General features: G+C 43.6%; 1 protein-coding gene across 2 annotated transcripts in view; it reads left to right on the forward strand.

Annotated features, from left to right (window-relative positions):
• dpydb (dihydropyrimidine dehydrogenase b) overlaps window positions 1-16566 on the forward strand; it is a 138264-nt gene that overhangs the window by 57468 nt on the left and 64230 nt on the right. For both annotated transcript variants that reach the window (XM_039003827.1, XM_039003828.1), the window contains exons 9-11: window positions 5612-5719; window positions 6090-6259; window positions 13459-13669. In XM_039003827.1, the coding sequence (XP_038859755.1) occupies window positions 5612-5719; window positions 6090-6259; window positions 13459-13669 (489 nt within the window). The remainder of the gene's footprint in view (window positions 1-5611; window positions 5720-6089; window positions 6260-13458; window positions 13670-16566) is intronic.

Genomic DNA, 16566 nt, shown 5'->3' on the forward strand with positions numbered 1-16566 from the left:
AAAACATGTTTGGATTGTCATTAGTCTAGTTAGTCTAGTTATCTAAACGTAGTAATCATGGCCGAATTACCGACCAGACACGCATGGCACGAGCCCAGGGGCCCTAACCTCCAGGGGTCCCCCCATTGTTTTTTTAAGCCACTCTCACTCAATAGACAGTGTTACCGCCACAAACGTTAGTATATAAAACCAGCTGTGTATGACAGGAAGTGGAACTCTAAGAGAGAACACTCATTTATTCCCACCCCATGGCAAAATGTGTAGAATTGCATGAAATTAGCTGTAAAACAACAAAAAGTTCTGTAAAGCAAAGATATTTGTTTACCTTTTGTTATTTAAATACTTTTTCTGCTAACAGAACCCTCTGTATGTATTAAATTATAGTTTAATGAGTTAATGTGTAGCGGCTAATTGTATAGCTCATAGGCTATGTGTTTGTGGATCAACTGAGGTGATGAAACTACAGCAACCATTTTGATAATGGTTGGGGTCATTGTTTTGCTGTTCTCCAAATAGCATTTTAGAGTTTTTGAAATTGTATAGAAATGCAGTAAATTAGCTTGACTTTCTTACAATGTATTGAATGGAACTTAGACCCTGGCTACGGCCCTGATTACAGCCATAAACGGTGATGCAGTTTAAAACGCAAGACACGGAAACAATCTGCGTTTTACACCTGCATTTTAAGATGAAAGTCATTCATGTTAGCAGCCAATATCAACTAGGGATATCATGTCACTTCTCTGGAGTCCAGAGTAAACAGGATAATATGCCTACCCTACCTGTATGCTGTGGAGGTTGCAGAAGACAGATGTAAACCTGCACCACGCGTTATCACTTTGGAGGGCCGCTTGCCTACAGGAGTGCTCATTGCCAACTGGAAAGCCCCTGTCTTCCTCACAAATATTTTTTTAAATTCAGGTGTGATGCTGTGGCTACTGTCTATGGCTGCGTGGAGAGTAATCCACAGAGACTGTGTCGTAAAACCTGGCTAGATCATTTCAAGTCATCAATTTCAAGTCACAGTTGAGTCCAGTATATTGAGGCTTCAAGCCCAAGTCAAGCCTCAAGTTATTTTGTTTTCTATCAAGTCGAGTCTCAAGTCATTAAATTTGCACTCAAGTCCCAAGTCATGTGATTCGAGTCTGAAGACATGTGACTCGAGTCTCAAGACATGTGACTCGAGTCTCAAGACATGTGACTCGAGTCTCAAGACATGTGACTCGAGTCTCAAGACATGTGAATCGAGTCCCAAGTCATGTGACTCGAGTCCCAAGTCATATGACTCGAGTCCACACCTCTGTTATCTGCCTCATTAGTTTTTCTCTCCTTTCTTTTTTGTCTCCCTCATTCTCGTAACAAGACAGTATAACAAGGGGCTTCATTCTCACTTCTATATAGTCTCCTGTTGCCGCTGTCACTTTCCTTCTCTTCCTCTGCACAGTCTGGTGACCATAGTTAACAGTATGGCTCCTTAACTCATGGAAGACCTTGTTCTTACTCACACAAGTGAAGGGAGATGCTAGACTGAAGTAATTTGGTTTCAAATGAAATTCTATATTTAGAGATGTAAGAGAATACACCCTGCCATGCCTATATTGATTTGATTTTAGGAAATTCAAATAACCCTGGTGGGAGGCCTAGCTATGTGGTGTGTGTGCCGTTCCTTTATTGTAATGAAAATAAGCTGCATAGTATTTATTATGTTTGGAACCTTTTGGTGCGTGGCTTGGTAATTAGAGCATGGAGTTACCTTTCAACTATTCAGGGATTTCTCTTTTTTCTTCTCTCATAGCAGAACGTGAATAAATTGGAACTCAGAAAGAAAATGAAAGAGTCTTGTTTCTGTGAAATTTTTACCAGTTCTGTTTTTTATTCTAAATGTCAAAACCTCTGCTGAGATTGACATGCAAATGTTTCCCACTGTTCAGAATGTTAGAGCAGGTTGAAGAGCAAGGTTTATTTCTCTGGCAGTTAAGTGCGCTGGCTAACACGTGCAGTGTTCTACCTATCACTGCTGTTGTGTTGCTGATGGTCCTGATGGTGGTTATAGCAGTGGAATCTTTGAGTCGCTCTCTTGTTCCAATTGTTCAAAGCCCAAGATCCTTTTTCAGATGGTGCTTTTTCAAAAATGGCTTGCTTCAAAGGCATAAAGCCAGGCAGATTGTATAGACTACAAATTCTGCAATGCACATAATATTACTTTGTACGAACCAATGTCATTTTCCATAAAACAAGCTTTTGATGGGAGCTCTTCTCAACAGCGAGGTTCAAAGGAAGTACACTGATGTGCTGTGGCTGGAAAAGTATGAAAGAGGTGCATTAAGGACATCAAATTAAGAAAAAGAGCCTTTGGTGTCCATAAAGTCCATTGAACAGGTTTCGAGCCGGTATGAAGGGGCGGCTGTTTTTGACAAATATTGTTGTTACTGTGCACCACAAAAAATAGTCAAAATATGGCCACAGATTTTGGTTATGAACAGACGTTATGCTTACCGTATAGCCTTACTAAACTTAGCCCATAGCATAAAATGAGTTGTTTTTTAGTGTAACATATAGTACATAGTAGCTGTTCACACAAGGCCAGTGACTCGCCCAATACTCATGGGTACCTAACCTGACAGAACTACAGAGAAATTACAGTAACGTTACAGTAGTATCACTACTCTCTTTGCTGTTTCCCACCGTCAGCCAAAGCCACAGTGGGCGATAGTTCGTGATAAACGAGGGCTGGCCAAGCAGAGCCAAGCACTGAGAGACCGAGACAAAGAGAGAGAGAGATATTCAGAGTGAGCGAGAAGCCACTTGAAAGGCGATGATGTATGACCCTCAGAGGCATTACCTCCCTTCACTTCAGCGTCTCTCCGCCCGACTCTGGAGCCAAAGCACCTTTCCCCAGTCAAATGGGATGCACACACCTGAAAAATGAGATGGCATTACTTATGAAGTAGATGTCACCGGCAGTGGTGTTATTGTTAAAGTACACTTTGTCATTCCCTTCTTAGCATTTTTCTTCTTTTTTAAAATGTATCTTGGCACAGAATACAAATGGACACCCTGGTGTATAAAACCAACTGAGTGAGCATGGAGCATCTGTCAGTGTTGCCACAGAGGAGGGTGACCATGCTGTTACTCTGCTGGAGGATCTCTCTGTCCTAAGCACAGTTAGCAGTGGCACATTGTGTTATGTTCTCTAGTACAGTAGGTAGGTCGTCTACATACTAGATACGGTTATGTATTTTAATGACTGTTTCTTTTATTGAAGAGTATATAGACATGTAACACTCTTAGAGTTCCACTTCCTGTCATACCGAGCTTGTTTTATACACTAACGCTTGTGTTGGTAACATCGTCTAATGAGCTGCTCGTAGAAAAAGTGTTACCAAGTTCCTTGAAGAAGATGCTATACCAAAGAAGGTGAAGAAATATCACTTGGACAGATGTTGTTACGGAGACTGTTGTCTCTGTTTGAAAAGTGATATACCGTCTGTGTGTTGAAGCATTCAGAGTTACCCAGGGGGTAATTGCGTTCTTTGTCAGGAAATTGCCTTTGCAGCAACAGACACTACTAAAATCCAGTTTGCTTTGTGTACAGTTATTTATCTGAAGGACAAATGTCATCCTTTGTAGTTTCAGAAATACTTTATTTGATCAAAAACATTTCCAGAATGATGCCTTCTTTCTAACGCCTGTGTTCTGAATGAGGTGAATCTCAGGTTGTCTTTCTTTGAATAAACTATGATATTTAACATCATTAATATTCGTTCCTTTATAACTGAAACCCCAGGCAAGGTCTTTAAATTTAAACTGCAGATTATTTTGTACAAAAAGATTACTGCATGGAATTTAATTGCAACATAAAAGGGCGTTGGGGGATAACATGTTGGATTGTTTATGTATTAGAGAAAGGTTTGTCAAGTAATGAATAGGGGATGAAGGAAAGGAAACTTATGCATCATTTATAGATAACATACAAAAACACTCACAGAAATATACCATCACAATCTAAAAATGACCTGCGATGGTTATCCAGTCTTCCTATTTGATTTGAAGAAATAAATTGAACAAGAAGATGTACATAAAGAGATCGGATTGGTTCTTAGTGACCTTTGACATTGTAAATGACAGCTAACACATGCAGCCAGCGGTACCAAGTGACTCTGGGTTCTGAGGTAATCATCCAGATTGACCTTCAAGCGTTGATGTACTATCACTCACAGCCCATCAATCACCGTTCATCACTATACATCACTACTCATCAACCAGTAATTGGCACAGTCAATACAATTAACACAACACCTCTTTATCTATAAGCTATTCATATTGTATGTAAAGAAAAAAACGATTCAAGGGAAAATTGGACCAAATTTGATTGAACATGTCTTTGATTATAAACTTCTTAGAGGTAATGTATTCTAGCAGTCAAGTAAAAATACCATTCACGTTTTTGCAATAATTTACACCGTACACTGCCGATTGAACATGGAAACCGTCCAGAATGCACTCTTTCTGAAATGTAATGACAGAGCAGTAATGAGTATTCCATGGTATTTGTGGAGCACCCCCCCCCCCCCCCCCCCCCCTCGAGTTTGGGAAACCCTGACATAGAGTATAATGAACACTGAGTGTACAAAACATTAAGAACAGGTGCTCTTTTCATGACAGACTGACCTGGGGAATCCAGGTGAAAGTGATGATCCTTCATGTCACTTGTTAAATCCACTTCAATCAGTGTAGATGAAGGGGAGGAGACTTTTAATTTTTGAGAAAAAGCCTTGAAAAAATTGAAACAGAAATTGTGTATGTGTGCCATTCCGGAGGGTGAATGAGCAAGACAAAAGTTTGAAGTGCCTTTGAACGGGGTATGGTAGCAGGTGCCAGGCACACCGGTTTGAGAGTGTCAAGAACTGCAACGCTGCTGGGTTTTTCACGCTCAACAATTTCCCATGTGTATCATGAATAGTCCACCACCGAAAGGACATCCAGCCAACTTGACACAACTGTGTGAAGCATTGGCGACAACTCAGTATTTGGAAGGTGTTCATAATGTTTTGGACATTCCGTGTATATTATAGCTCTGTCGTTTGAGGACTACAGGATAACAGTATTCCCTAGTTATTGCTCCAGTTCATAAGTGGGCCGTTATTGGCTCTCATTGGCTCAATCATAAGGTACTAGAGAATCCCATTGTATATTTTACAATGATTATATCCCTGCATCATGAAAATGATTAACCAAGAGATTATTAGTCTGTAATTCTGATTTACTGGTCCACTTCTCTCACTGGAATAATTGATTGATTCAAATGGTGGGTTTTATGAACACATGAGTTTGACTATTACTGTCCTCATCTCATAATGAAGGGGCTTATGAAAGTCATATTGAACACATAGATTCAGTACAATATTGACAAATGTTTTTTCCTCACTACATTGTCGTGATCTGTTGAGATCCAATTTTGTATAATTTACTCCAGGAGTTCAGTATTAATGGTGGGGGGAAAAGGTCATCAACAATGACTGAACTTTGGAAATGGTTGGGTTCAGTGATGGATGGATATGTCTGCTATGTTAACGAGCTCATTCTTGGTGATGGTTTTGGTTTGGAACAGGTCTGCCCCAGGCAAACAAGGCTAAGATCTTCCAGGGGCTGACAGTGGACCAGGGGTTCTACACATCCAAGGACTTCCTGCCACTGGTGGCCAAGGCCAGTAAAGCCGGTACGTTATAAAGGAAATGATAAAGAAAGTGATTTTCATAGTCACACAGAATTAGGTACACTTGTCATTGTGTACCGTAGGTGTGTACTTAGACTAAAATAAATGAAATCAGATGCTTGTCTGACAATCAAAAATGGCGCAGTCAGTTCAGGAATAATACATGTTCAGACAGCAAACGCAAGCACAACTCTGAAGTACAGTACTACTGATATGAAAACATGTTTGGCTTTTGAAACGTAAGAGCAGGGTAAAAGAGCTACCTGGTTTTATTGCTCTCTCTTTCCTCTCTCCAACCTCCCTCTGTCTATCACGGTCTCTGTCTCTCTCTCTGTTTTCTCTCCCTCGTCCTCCCCCACTCTTTCTCCCTCAGGCATGTGCAGCTGTAAGTCTCAATTGCCCGAGCTCCGTGGCGTGGTCATCGTCCTAGGTGCCGGTGATACGGCGTTCGACTGTGCCACCTCTGCCCTGCGCTGCGGTGCCCGCCGGGTCTTTGTGGTCTTCAGGAAGGGCTTCACTAACATCCGTGCCGTCCCCGAAGAGGTGGATATGAAGCTAGAGCTTCTCAGACCCTGGCTTTAGTTGTTGAGTTGTTTCTGACCCATGCTCCTTGGACCACAGTATTGATTGTGACCACCTACTCTGAGATGCTTTTTGAAAACGAGCCCTGGGCAGCATTATAACTTGAGATTTATTTTAGCCAAAATTCTTCCTTTGATTTCAGTGCATGAATTATGCAGTAGAGTTATACATACTGGTCTCAAGTTAGAATGTGTCCCTAAAAGCATACACCTAGAACCTGAACATGCTCAATTACTCACAAAACGATTTCTGATTGTTGTATAGTGATAGGAAGCTTATGGTGGCTTTAGTCTTGCCTTTATATTAGCTCATGGCCATTCACATTGTCCTTTGTCTTATCTGGGAAAAAGTCTGAAAAAGTAATACAACTTATTGCACTGAAAAATGTCTTACTTTGTTTAATTGAAAGAAAAAGAAAAAAAACTACTTGAGTGGATTATGAAACTGGAATTTTCCCCCAAAACAATAATATATATTTTTTAAGACTTATCGTTCTGAACAATCACGTTTAAAAAAAATGTTTTACTTAACATTTATTTAACTAGGCAAGTCAGTTAAGAACAAATTCTTATTTACAATGACCCCCTACCCCGGCCAAACCCGGACGACGATGGGCCAATTGTGCGCTGCTGTAACGGCTGTCGTAGTCGTTCTCCTCCTCAGACGAGGAGGAGCATGGATCGGACCAAGATGCGGATTGGTAAGTATTCATATTTTAATGGGAAAACAACAAACACTACAAAATACAACAACCAACAAACGTGACTAACCTGAAACAGTCCTGTGTGGCCCAAACACTGACACAGGAACAAACACCCACAAAACACAAGTGAAACCCTGGCTGCCTTAGTATGATTCTCAATCAGGGACAACGATTCACAGCTGTCTCTGATTGAGAATCATACCAGGCCGAACACAAAATCCCAACATAGTAAATCAAACCTAGACCAACCCACCCAACTCACGCCCTGACCAACTAAAACAAATACATGACAAAGGAAAACAGGTCAGGAACGTGACAGAACCCCCCCCTTAAGGTGCGAACTCCGGGCGCACCAGCACAAAGTCTAGGGGAGGGTCTGGGTGGGCGTCTGTCCACGGTGGCGGCTCTGGCGCTGGTCGTGGTCCCCACCCCACCATAGTCAACCCCCGCTTCCGTGGCCTCCTCCCAATATTCACCCTCCATGTCAATCCCACTATTCCAAAGGGCAGTAACAGACTGAGGGGTAGCACCTGACCGAGGGGTAGCACCTGACCGAGGGGTAGCACCTGACCGAGGGGTAGCACCTGACCGAGGGGTAGCACCAGGATAAGGGGCAGCACCAGGATAAGGGGCAGCACCAGGATAAGGGGCAGCTCCGGACTGAGGGACGGCAGCTCCGGACTGAGGGACGGATCCTGGCTGGATGACTCTGGCGGATCCTGGCTGGCGGAAGGCTCTGGCGGATCCTGGCTGGCGGAAGGCTCTGGCGGATCCTGGCTGGCGGAAGGCTCTGGCGGATCCTGGCTGGCGGAAGGCTCTGGCGGATCCTGGCTGGCGGAAGGCTCTGGCGGATCCTGGCTGGCTGGCTCTGGCGGATCCTGGCTGGCTGGCTCTGGCGGATCCTGGCTGGCTGGCTCCGGCAGCTCCTGGCTGGCTGGCAGCTCCTGGCTTGCTGGCTCTGGCTGCTCCTGGCTTGCTGGCTCTGGCTGGTCCTGGCTGGACGGCTCTGGCTGGTCCTGGCTGGACGGCTCTGGCTGGTCCTGGCTGGACGGCTCTGGCTGGTCCTGGCTGGACGGCTCTGGCTGGTCCTGGCTGGACGGCACTGGCTGGTCCTGGCTGGACGGCTCTGAAGGCTCGGGACAGACGGGCAGCGCTGGGCAGGCAGACAGTTCAGACCACGCTGGGCAGGCAGGCAGTTCAGACAGCGCTGGGAAGGCAGACAGTTCGGGCAGCGCTGAGCAGGCAAGCAGCGCAGGCGGCGTTGGGCAGACGGCCGACTCTGACCTGCTGAGGCGCACAGTAGGCCTGGTGCGTGGTGCCGGAACTGGAGGCACTGGGCTGGAGACACGCACCACAGGGAGAGTGCGTGGAAGAGGAACAGGGCTCTGGAAACGCACTGGAAGCCTGGTGCGTGGTGTCGGCACTGATGGTACAGGGCTGGGGTGGGAAGGTGGCGCCGGATATACCGGACCGTGAAGGAGGACACGCGCTCTTGAGCACCGAGCCTCCCCAACCTTACCTGGTTGAATGGTCCCCGTAGCCCTGCCAGTGCGGCGAGGTGGAATAGCCCGCACTGGGCTATGCAGGCGAACCGGGGACACCACCTGTAAGGCTGGTGCCATGTACGCCGGCCCGAGGAGACGTACTGGAGGCCAGATATGTTGGGCCGGCTTCATGGCACCCGGCTCGATGCCCAACCTAGCCCTACCAGTGCGGCAAGGTGGAATAGCCCGCACTGGGCTAAGCACGCGTACTGGGGACACCGTGCGCTCCATCGCATAACACGGTGTCTGACCAGTACGACGCCCTCTCACTCCACGGTAAGCCTGGGAAGTGGGCGCAGGTCTCCTACCTGCCCTCGGCCCACTACCTCTTAGCCCCCCCCCAATAAATTTTTGGGTGAGCCTCTCGGGCTTCCAGCCGCTCTGCCTTGCTTTCGCCTCGTAATACCTCCTCTCCGCTTTCGCTGCCTCCAGCTCCGCTTTGGGGCGGCGACACTCCTCTGGCTCTGCCCAGGGTCCTTTCCCGTCTAGGATTTCCTCCCAAGTCCATTCCTCTTTTCCCCATTGCTGTTGTTCTTGCCTTCCTTCTCCAATCCGCTTGGTCCTGTTATGGTGGGTGTTTCTGTAACGGCTGTCGTAGTCGTTCTCCTCCTCAGACGAGGAGGAGCATGGATCGGACGAAGATGCGGATTGGTAAGTATTCATATTTTAATGGGAAAACAACAAACACTACAAAATACAACAACCAACAAACGTGACTAACCTGAAACAGTCCTGTGTGGCCCAAACACTGACACAGGAACAAACACCCACAAAACACAAGTGAAACCCCGGCTGCCTTAGTATGATTCTCAATCAGGGACAACGATTCACAGCTGTCTCTGATTGAGAATCATACCAGGCCGAACACAAAATCCCAACATAGTAAATCAAACCTAGACCAACCCACCCAACTCACGCCCTGACCAACTAAAACAAATACATGACAAAGGAAAACAGGTCAGGAACGTGACAGCTGCCCTATGGGACTCCCAATCACAGCCGGTTGTGACATCAGTAGCCTTGATACCATGGAAACAGAAAGAACATAATAAAAATAATGATACTAAGAAAGTTAGGCGATTTAAAGTGAGTTTCAAACATACGGTACATACAGTGCCTTCAGAAAGTATTCATATCTCTTGACTTAATACACATTCTGTTGTGTTACAGCCTGAATTCAAAATGGATTCAATAGATTTTTTCCCCTCACCCGTCTACACACAATACATCATAATGACTTAGGAAATTATGCCTTTCCTAGGCACACTTTTCCTACGCACTTCTCAGTATTTGGTAGTCAGACTTATCTTATTCAGTCCCATAATGGGCTCTGCAGTTGTGGCTAGCTTGCGCGCTCTGAATAAATATAATTAAACCGCTGAAAACTCTCCCACTTGCTGGCCAACAGATTTTCTCAAGCAGTTTCACAGTGGAAAAAGGGGCCACAATTCATGTTATTGTTGATATGATTTTCAGTTTGTCTCCAGGGATCTTAAAGAAAAATGATCTAAAACAATTGCTATGTGTATTTACAATCCCCTTCTCCATACGGATTACTAATTTACCTAGCTCTTATCAACAGTTCTTATTAATTTATAAATTACAGTGCATGGAGAATGTTGTTATTTCTGGCGGGAAAAAAAGAAAGATGCTTTTTCCACTTGGAACTGACTGGTTTGCGCAGCTTATTTATGGTTCCCTCTGACCTTAAGTCAAGGTCAGAATACGACGTATCTGTAGACACATTTCTGCCACACCTTCATTCATTCGAACTCCACCTCAAACGAATAGTGGGTGAATAGCATGCTATTCTCATGCTTAAGTTCAAAGTCAGAATACTTATTGAGAAAAGCTCATAAAAAAGGAATTTACGTTCCATTTACACACCTCAGGTCGGAATCGGGGCCTAGGAGCTTTCCACACCTGGATTGTGCAACATTTGCCCAGTATTATTTTCAAAATTCTTCAGGCTGTGTCAAATTGGCTGTAGATCATTACTAGACAAATATTTTCAGGTCTTGACATAGATTTTAAAGCAGATTTAAGTCAAAACTGTAACTCGGGAACATTCACTGTCTTCTTGGTAAGCAACTTGTGTAGATTTGGCCTTGTGTTCTAGGTTATTGTCCTGCTGAAAGGTGAATTCATCTCCCAGTGTCTGGTGGAAAGCAGACTGAACCAGGTTTTCCTCTAAGCCTGTGCTTAGTTCCATTACATTTCTTTTTTATCCTGAAAAACTCCCCAGTCCTTAACGATTCCAAGCATTGGCACAATTTTTGCAGTACTAATTTAGTGCCTTGTTGCAAACAGGATGCATGTTGTATAATATTTTGTATTCGGTACAAGCTTCCTTCTTTTCACTCTGTCAATTAGGTTAGTATTGTGGAGTAACTACAATGTTTTTGATCCATCCACGATTTTCTCCTATCAGAGCCATTAAACTCTGTTTTAAAGTCACCATTGGCCTCATGATGAAATCCCTGAGCGGTTTCCTTCCTCTCCGGCAACAAAGGACACCTGTATCTTTGTATTGACTGGGTGTATTGATACACCATCCAAAGTGTAATTAACTTCACCATATAATATTCAATGCTATTTTCTTCTTTCTTTTTACTTTTTATCTAACAATAGGTGCCGTGCTTTGCGAGGCATTGGAAAACCTCCCTGGTCTTTGTGGTTGAATCTGTTTGAAATCCATGCAACTGATGTGACATTTTCACTCTTGAACATATTTAAGCTTGCCATAACAAAGGGCTTGAATACTTGACTCAAGATATTTCAGATGTATTTTTAATTTGTAGGGGTGTGAATACTTTCTGAAGGCACTAACATAGCTGTATAGGCCTCAAACATACGTAACATACATTATTATAGAACAGAGATATCTAACCTCTATTTTTGTTCGTTAAACTTTTTTTTTGTGGCCAAGGTTTTTATACCAGGAGTGGCAGTGAGGTGACTATACTGCGTGAGGCCAGGATTTTGAACTCATTTGCTTAACAGCAGCAGGGGGGAACCATGGCCATTATAGCAGCCTGTCTGTCCCCCTACTGTGCACCGCTGTGGACAGACACAGTAATTAGACTTGTGTCGTTGACTGGTTTTAAGCTGCTCTACGGAATTCCTCAAGTTTGATCATGAATTCAAAGAAATCCATAGCTGGGGGAATGGGAGAAAGATGTGAAACTTGGCTCTGTACGAACATAAATAGCCTATAAATAAAGTCTGTCTTTGTTTTGGGTTATCAACAGATTCAGCGATTCAGAGGTTTTGACCTTACCCCTCCAGTTGATGTCCACCCCCGCGCGGAAATGTAATTAGCATAATAAAACAAATCCCCATGAAAATCAGTGTTTCAGAGATATCTGTTTTCTGGCATGGGCTGAGTCAATTTGTTGGCCTGCATCTGTGAAGAAAAGTGGCAGAACCTGCAGCGGTGTTTGTCAGATCAGGAGACGTCCCCAAAATCTCATGAAAACATCTATCGTTCATACCGTTTGGGCTACAAAAGGAATACCCCTCTATGCATAGAGGAGACTTTCACAAACACGATGCTGTTCTTCATTTTGCTCTGTGATCCCCAACAAGCTTCACAGACTCAACGGACTTGTCTGAAGTCAGCACTGCCGATGTGCCAACTTGTGTGTAGCGTTCAAACAGTTTGAGCGACCAACTAATATGACCTCTATATGAAAGAAGTGACTTTCACAAACACTTTCTCCATTTTGCTCTACGACCCTCACAATCATCACGTGACTCGTATGAAGGTACCCGGCACTGGGCCCCCCAAAAAATGAATGGAAGTGAATATGGCATACCCTCATCAAAGGTATACGGGTCATTCCACGGTAAAAGCTAAATACATTCCGGAGCTTTCTTATCCCTCAGATATAGGACAGACACTTCAAAACATTTCCCTTTTATAGATATTTGGGACTGTTTTTCCATGTATGCATGTTATTCAATGTGTTTCTATGGGCTAATAGCTGTAAGGCCAAATTCAATGTTTCAAAATAATGTGTTTATGTTTCAGGGATATCTACCCACATGAAAAATATTATGGTCTAAATGCTGTAGTAATACTATATTTATATACTATGTATTCATTGCAGTACATTTGCGGACATGATCAAGGTCTGCAGGAGAAATGGAAGTGAATGATGGCTAAGTGAATGATGCAAAAACACTAGTCAATATTAGTATAGAAATATAGTAATTCTACGGTATTTAGACCATAGTATAGTGTTTTTTATATATATGTGTGTTAGCTGTAACTTATTGGATGTTAGAACTAACTATAGTAGGACCACAATGGAAATGCATTAAACTTTTTGTTATTCTCAACACATTTCTAAATGTATTATGTCTTTAAATAGTCAAATAAAAATCGATCAATCAAGGGACACTACAGTGTGGCGTATAGAAAAAACCCAAATTCTATAGTAAGCTCTAAACCATCGGGGGGAACCTTAGAGCTTCCCAAGGTTAACACGTTCAAAGCCACATTGACAAAGCTAGTAGTCCAATTTATCCCAAAATTCTAAAGTAAGCACTACTCGATCGGGCATACTACAGTATAATACGAGTTTACTACAGAATTCTATAGTAAGTACTGTATTTTTTTTATGTGGCTACAGCGGTCTGTAAATTCAAAAAGCTAAATGATCCTTGGTATGGCCATCTTAAAACAATTCCATATGTTTGGTTAGTAGAAACCCAGCCCCGGGCCCTTAGACTCAGGGATATTAAACTGCATTAAATGTGGCATCAACATCACATCTAAATGTCTTTTGTCATGTTTCAAAACACATTTCATCCTTGAAAGTCCTGCAGGCTGTGAAGTTGGGATCTTAGGGGAAACTGAGGAAAAAAGATCATATAAAAATACAAATAAAAATTCTCCATTTCCTCAGATGGAGCTGGCCAAGGAGGAGAAGTGTGAGTTTCTTCCCTTCCTGTTCCCCCGTGAGGTCATCATGAAGAACGGCCGAGTGGCCGGCCTGCAGTTCTGCCGCACCGAGCAGACGGAGCGCGGCGATTGGCTGGAGGACGAGGACCAGATCGTCCGTCTCAAAGCCGATTATATCATCAGCGCCTTCGGCTCCATGCTGACTGACCCTCAAAGTAAGGTCTGAGAGAAGGCGAATCAGGTCTGACAGAAGGGGAATGTTCAAACATGCCCCCTTTATTGAAGTACCCTTAGAAGTGACTGTTGAAGGATTGACCTGATAAAACAGAATACCGACATAACTGGCAGAGTTCTGGCAGAATGTTGATTATCAGTCCCTAAATATGCATTACACTAAAATACATGACAATACATTATGTTGAAATACAGCTCCACTTTAGGTGTGGTCTAATCAAGATTTTTCAGTCACCGAACACCTCTACACTAAACGTACCATACAAGAACGTGCCAGGCATTTCATCCAAATCCACACTGACCTCGCATTAAGCGATCTCTGTCATCTGCGGCAGCCAAGGTCTTGTAAGAGATTAGCTACAGTGTTAATGCCCCAGCAGACAGCCTGCCGGGAGAGGGCACTCATCGCTCTCCCCAGAATCCATTCTCCATACTTCCCTTTGCCTCTATGGTGGCCTGTCACGTATCTGGAAACTCTGTATGGGATTTCTTTCACACCGATCTATAGAGAAATAGAGCACTCAGAGGTATCAAATGTAATTTCTGGAGGGCCAGTGAGTGTGCATGTTTTTGTTATAACCAAGCACTAACACGCTTCATCTAGCTAATAAACAAAGAATTTGTCCTCAATAAAAACCTTTATTAGCTGAATCAGATGTGTTAGTGCTGGACTGGAACAAAAACAAACACCAGCCCTTTCAGGAATTGAGTTTGAGATCTCTGACCTCTCTGCGGCTCCACTTATCTGTACTTATACAGATTGTAGATTTCAGCAGGGTGTGTGATACGAATCACCCACAGAGGGAGGAGGGCTGGTTACAACCCATAAGCTGGAAATGAGAGGATCGTGTTGATTATTGTGTTTGTTGTTGAGATCATCCAGACCTTTTGGGTGATTGAACCTAGTCTACGGACAACCAAATATTAGCCTAAACAGGAGGCAGCTATTAGAATGTTTTAGATCTTTCGCTTGACAATATTTGACACTCACATACTCTATTAATACTTACATAGATGATTGGTTGTTGAATGTCATGTATTTTGCATAATGTACACAGTGAGCTCCAAAAGTATTGGGACAGTGACAATTGTTGTTGTTGTTTTGGCTCTGTACTCCAGCACTTTGGATTTGAAATGATACAATGACAATGAGGGTGAAGTGCAGACTGTCGGGCCTCCCGGGTGGCGCAGTGGTCTAGGGCACTGCATCGCAGGATATTCCTGAATGAATCGTGAATAACGATGAGTGAGAGACAGACACACAAATATTATACCCCCAAGACATGCTAACCTCTCACCATTTCAATTACAGGGGAGTTTAGCGTTTTATATCATACCCCCAAGACATGCTAACCTCTCACCATTTCAATTACAGGGGAGGTTAGCGTTTTATATCATACCCCCAAGACATGCTAACCTCTCACCATTTCAATTACAGGGGAGATTAGCAATGTTGGGGGAGGTATGATATTTGTGCGTTTGTGTATAGTCACAAGCTTGATGTAGTCATTGCGTGCAATGAATATGGGACCAAATACTCAACTTTTGACTACTTTAATACACATATAAGTGAATTTGTCCCAATACTTTTGGTCCTCTAAAATGGGGGGAATATATACAAGAACTGCTGTAATTTCTAAACGGTTCACCCGATATGGATGAAAATACCCTCACATTAAAGCTGACAGTCTGCACTTTAACCTCATATTGATTTAATCATTTCAGATCAAAAGTTCTGGAGTACAGAGCCAAAACAACAACACAAAATTGTCACTGTCCCAACACTTTTGGAGCTCACTGTATGTCATATACTGTATAGTTGGCTACATAGCCTACTGGAAGTTGCCTTGACCAGTCTCTCGGTATCACTATCTGTTATCAAAAATCTCAGATACAGTGAGTTTCAACTTAGTCATTGTACAGTAAAGTAGAGGACTAATAAATGCTGATAGCAGATTAGATAGTGGCAGATAGTGGACTAATTGATAAATACCACTATATTCTTACCTGGCTAGTAGATGTACAGTATGAATCACCAGCTCACAGAGGAGGCAGTCAATGACTCGTCAGGGAGAACAAAAAGGCTGAGATCGGCCCTGCAATCTGCAGGGGGTGCGGTGTGTCAAGAACATGACAAATATCTAAAGGTGTCTGTCTGTCTGTCTGTCTGTCTGTCTGTCTGTCTGTCTGTCTGTCTGTCTGTCTGTCTGTCTGTCTGTCTGTCTGTCTGTCTGTCTGTATGCCTATGTGTGTGTGTGTGTGTGTGTGTGTGTGTGTGTGTGTGTGTGTGTGTGTGTGTGTGTGTGTGTGTGTGTGTGTGTGTGTGTGTGTGTGTGTGTGTGTGTGTGTGTGTGTGTGTGTGTGTGTGTGCATGTGTGTGTGTGTGTGTGTAGTCTTGCCTGGCAGAGGCCCATATGACAGCATGGATTCTTCTCACTAATGGAGCTCAGCAATCAGCATCTGTCAGTGGAGTTTTCTCCAGAGAGATAGAGTGGAGGTCTGTGGAAGAAGTGATGTTATTTAAGAAGATCTCAGGAGTCTCTGACATGTCACACTCCACAGCCTTCCTACAGTAAATGGGGGGGGGGGGGGGGGGGGGGCGTGTGTGATGGACCCTCCACTTACAATGGTCATTGGACTATCAGTCCAAATGCAGTACCAGGTGGGGCAACAAGGGGACAGTATCAATAAAGAATAAGTTACAGTATATCAAATATCCCCCCTGTGATGTCTTATACAGTACACACATTCATTATTCTGCTCCTATACAAATATAACACAACCTGCTAACCCAGGAAGTAGGGGTGCTCAAGGTGTTGCAGCACCCCCTGAAAAAAAAAGAATAATATAAAAAAGTGCACTACTTTTCACCAAACTT

The sequence above is a fragment of the Salvelinus namaycush genome, chromosome 11, assembly GCF_016432855.1.
Source record: "Salvelinus namaycush isolate Seneca chromosome 11, SaNama_1.0, whole genome shotgun sequence".
Taxonomy (NCBI): Eukaryota; Metazoa; Chordata; class Actinopteri; order Salmoniformes; family Salmonidae; genus Salvelinus; species Salvelinus namaycush.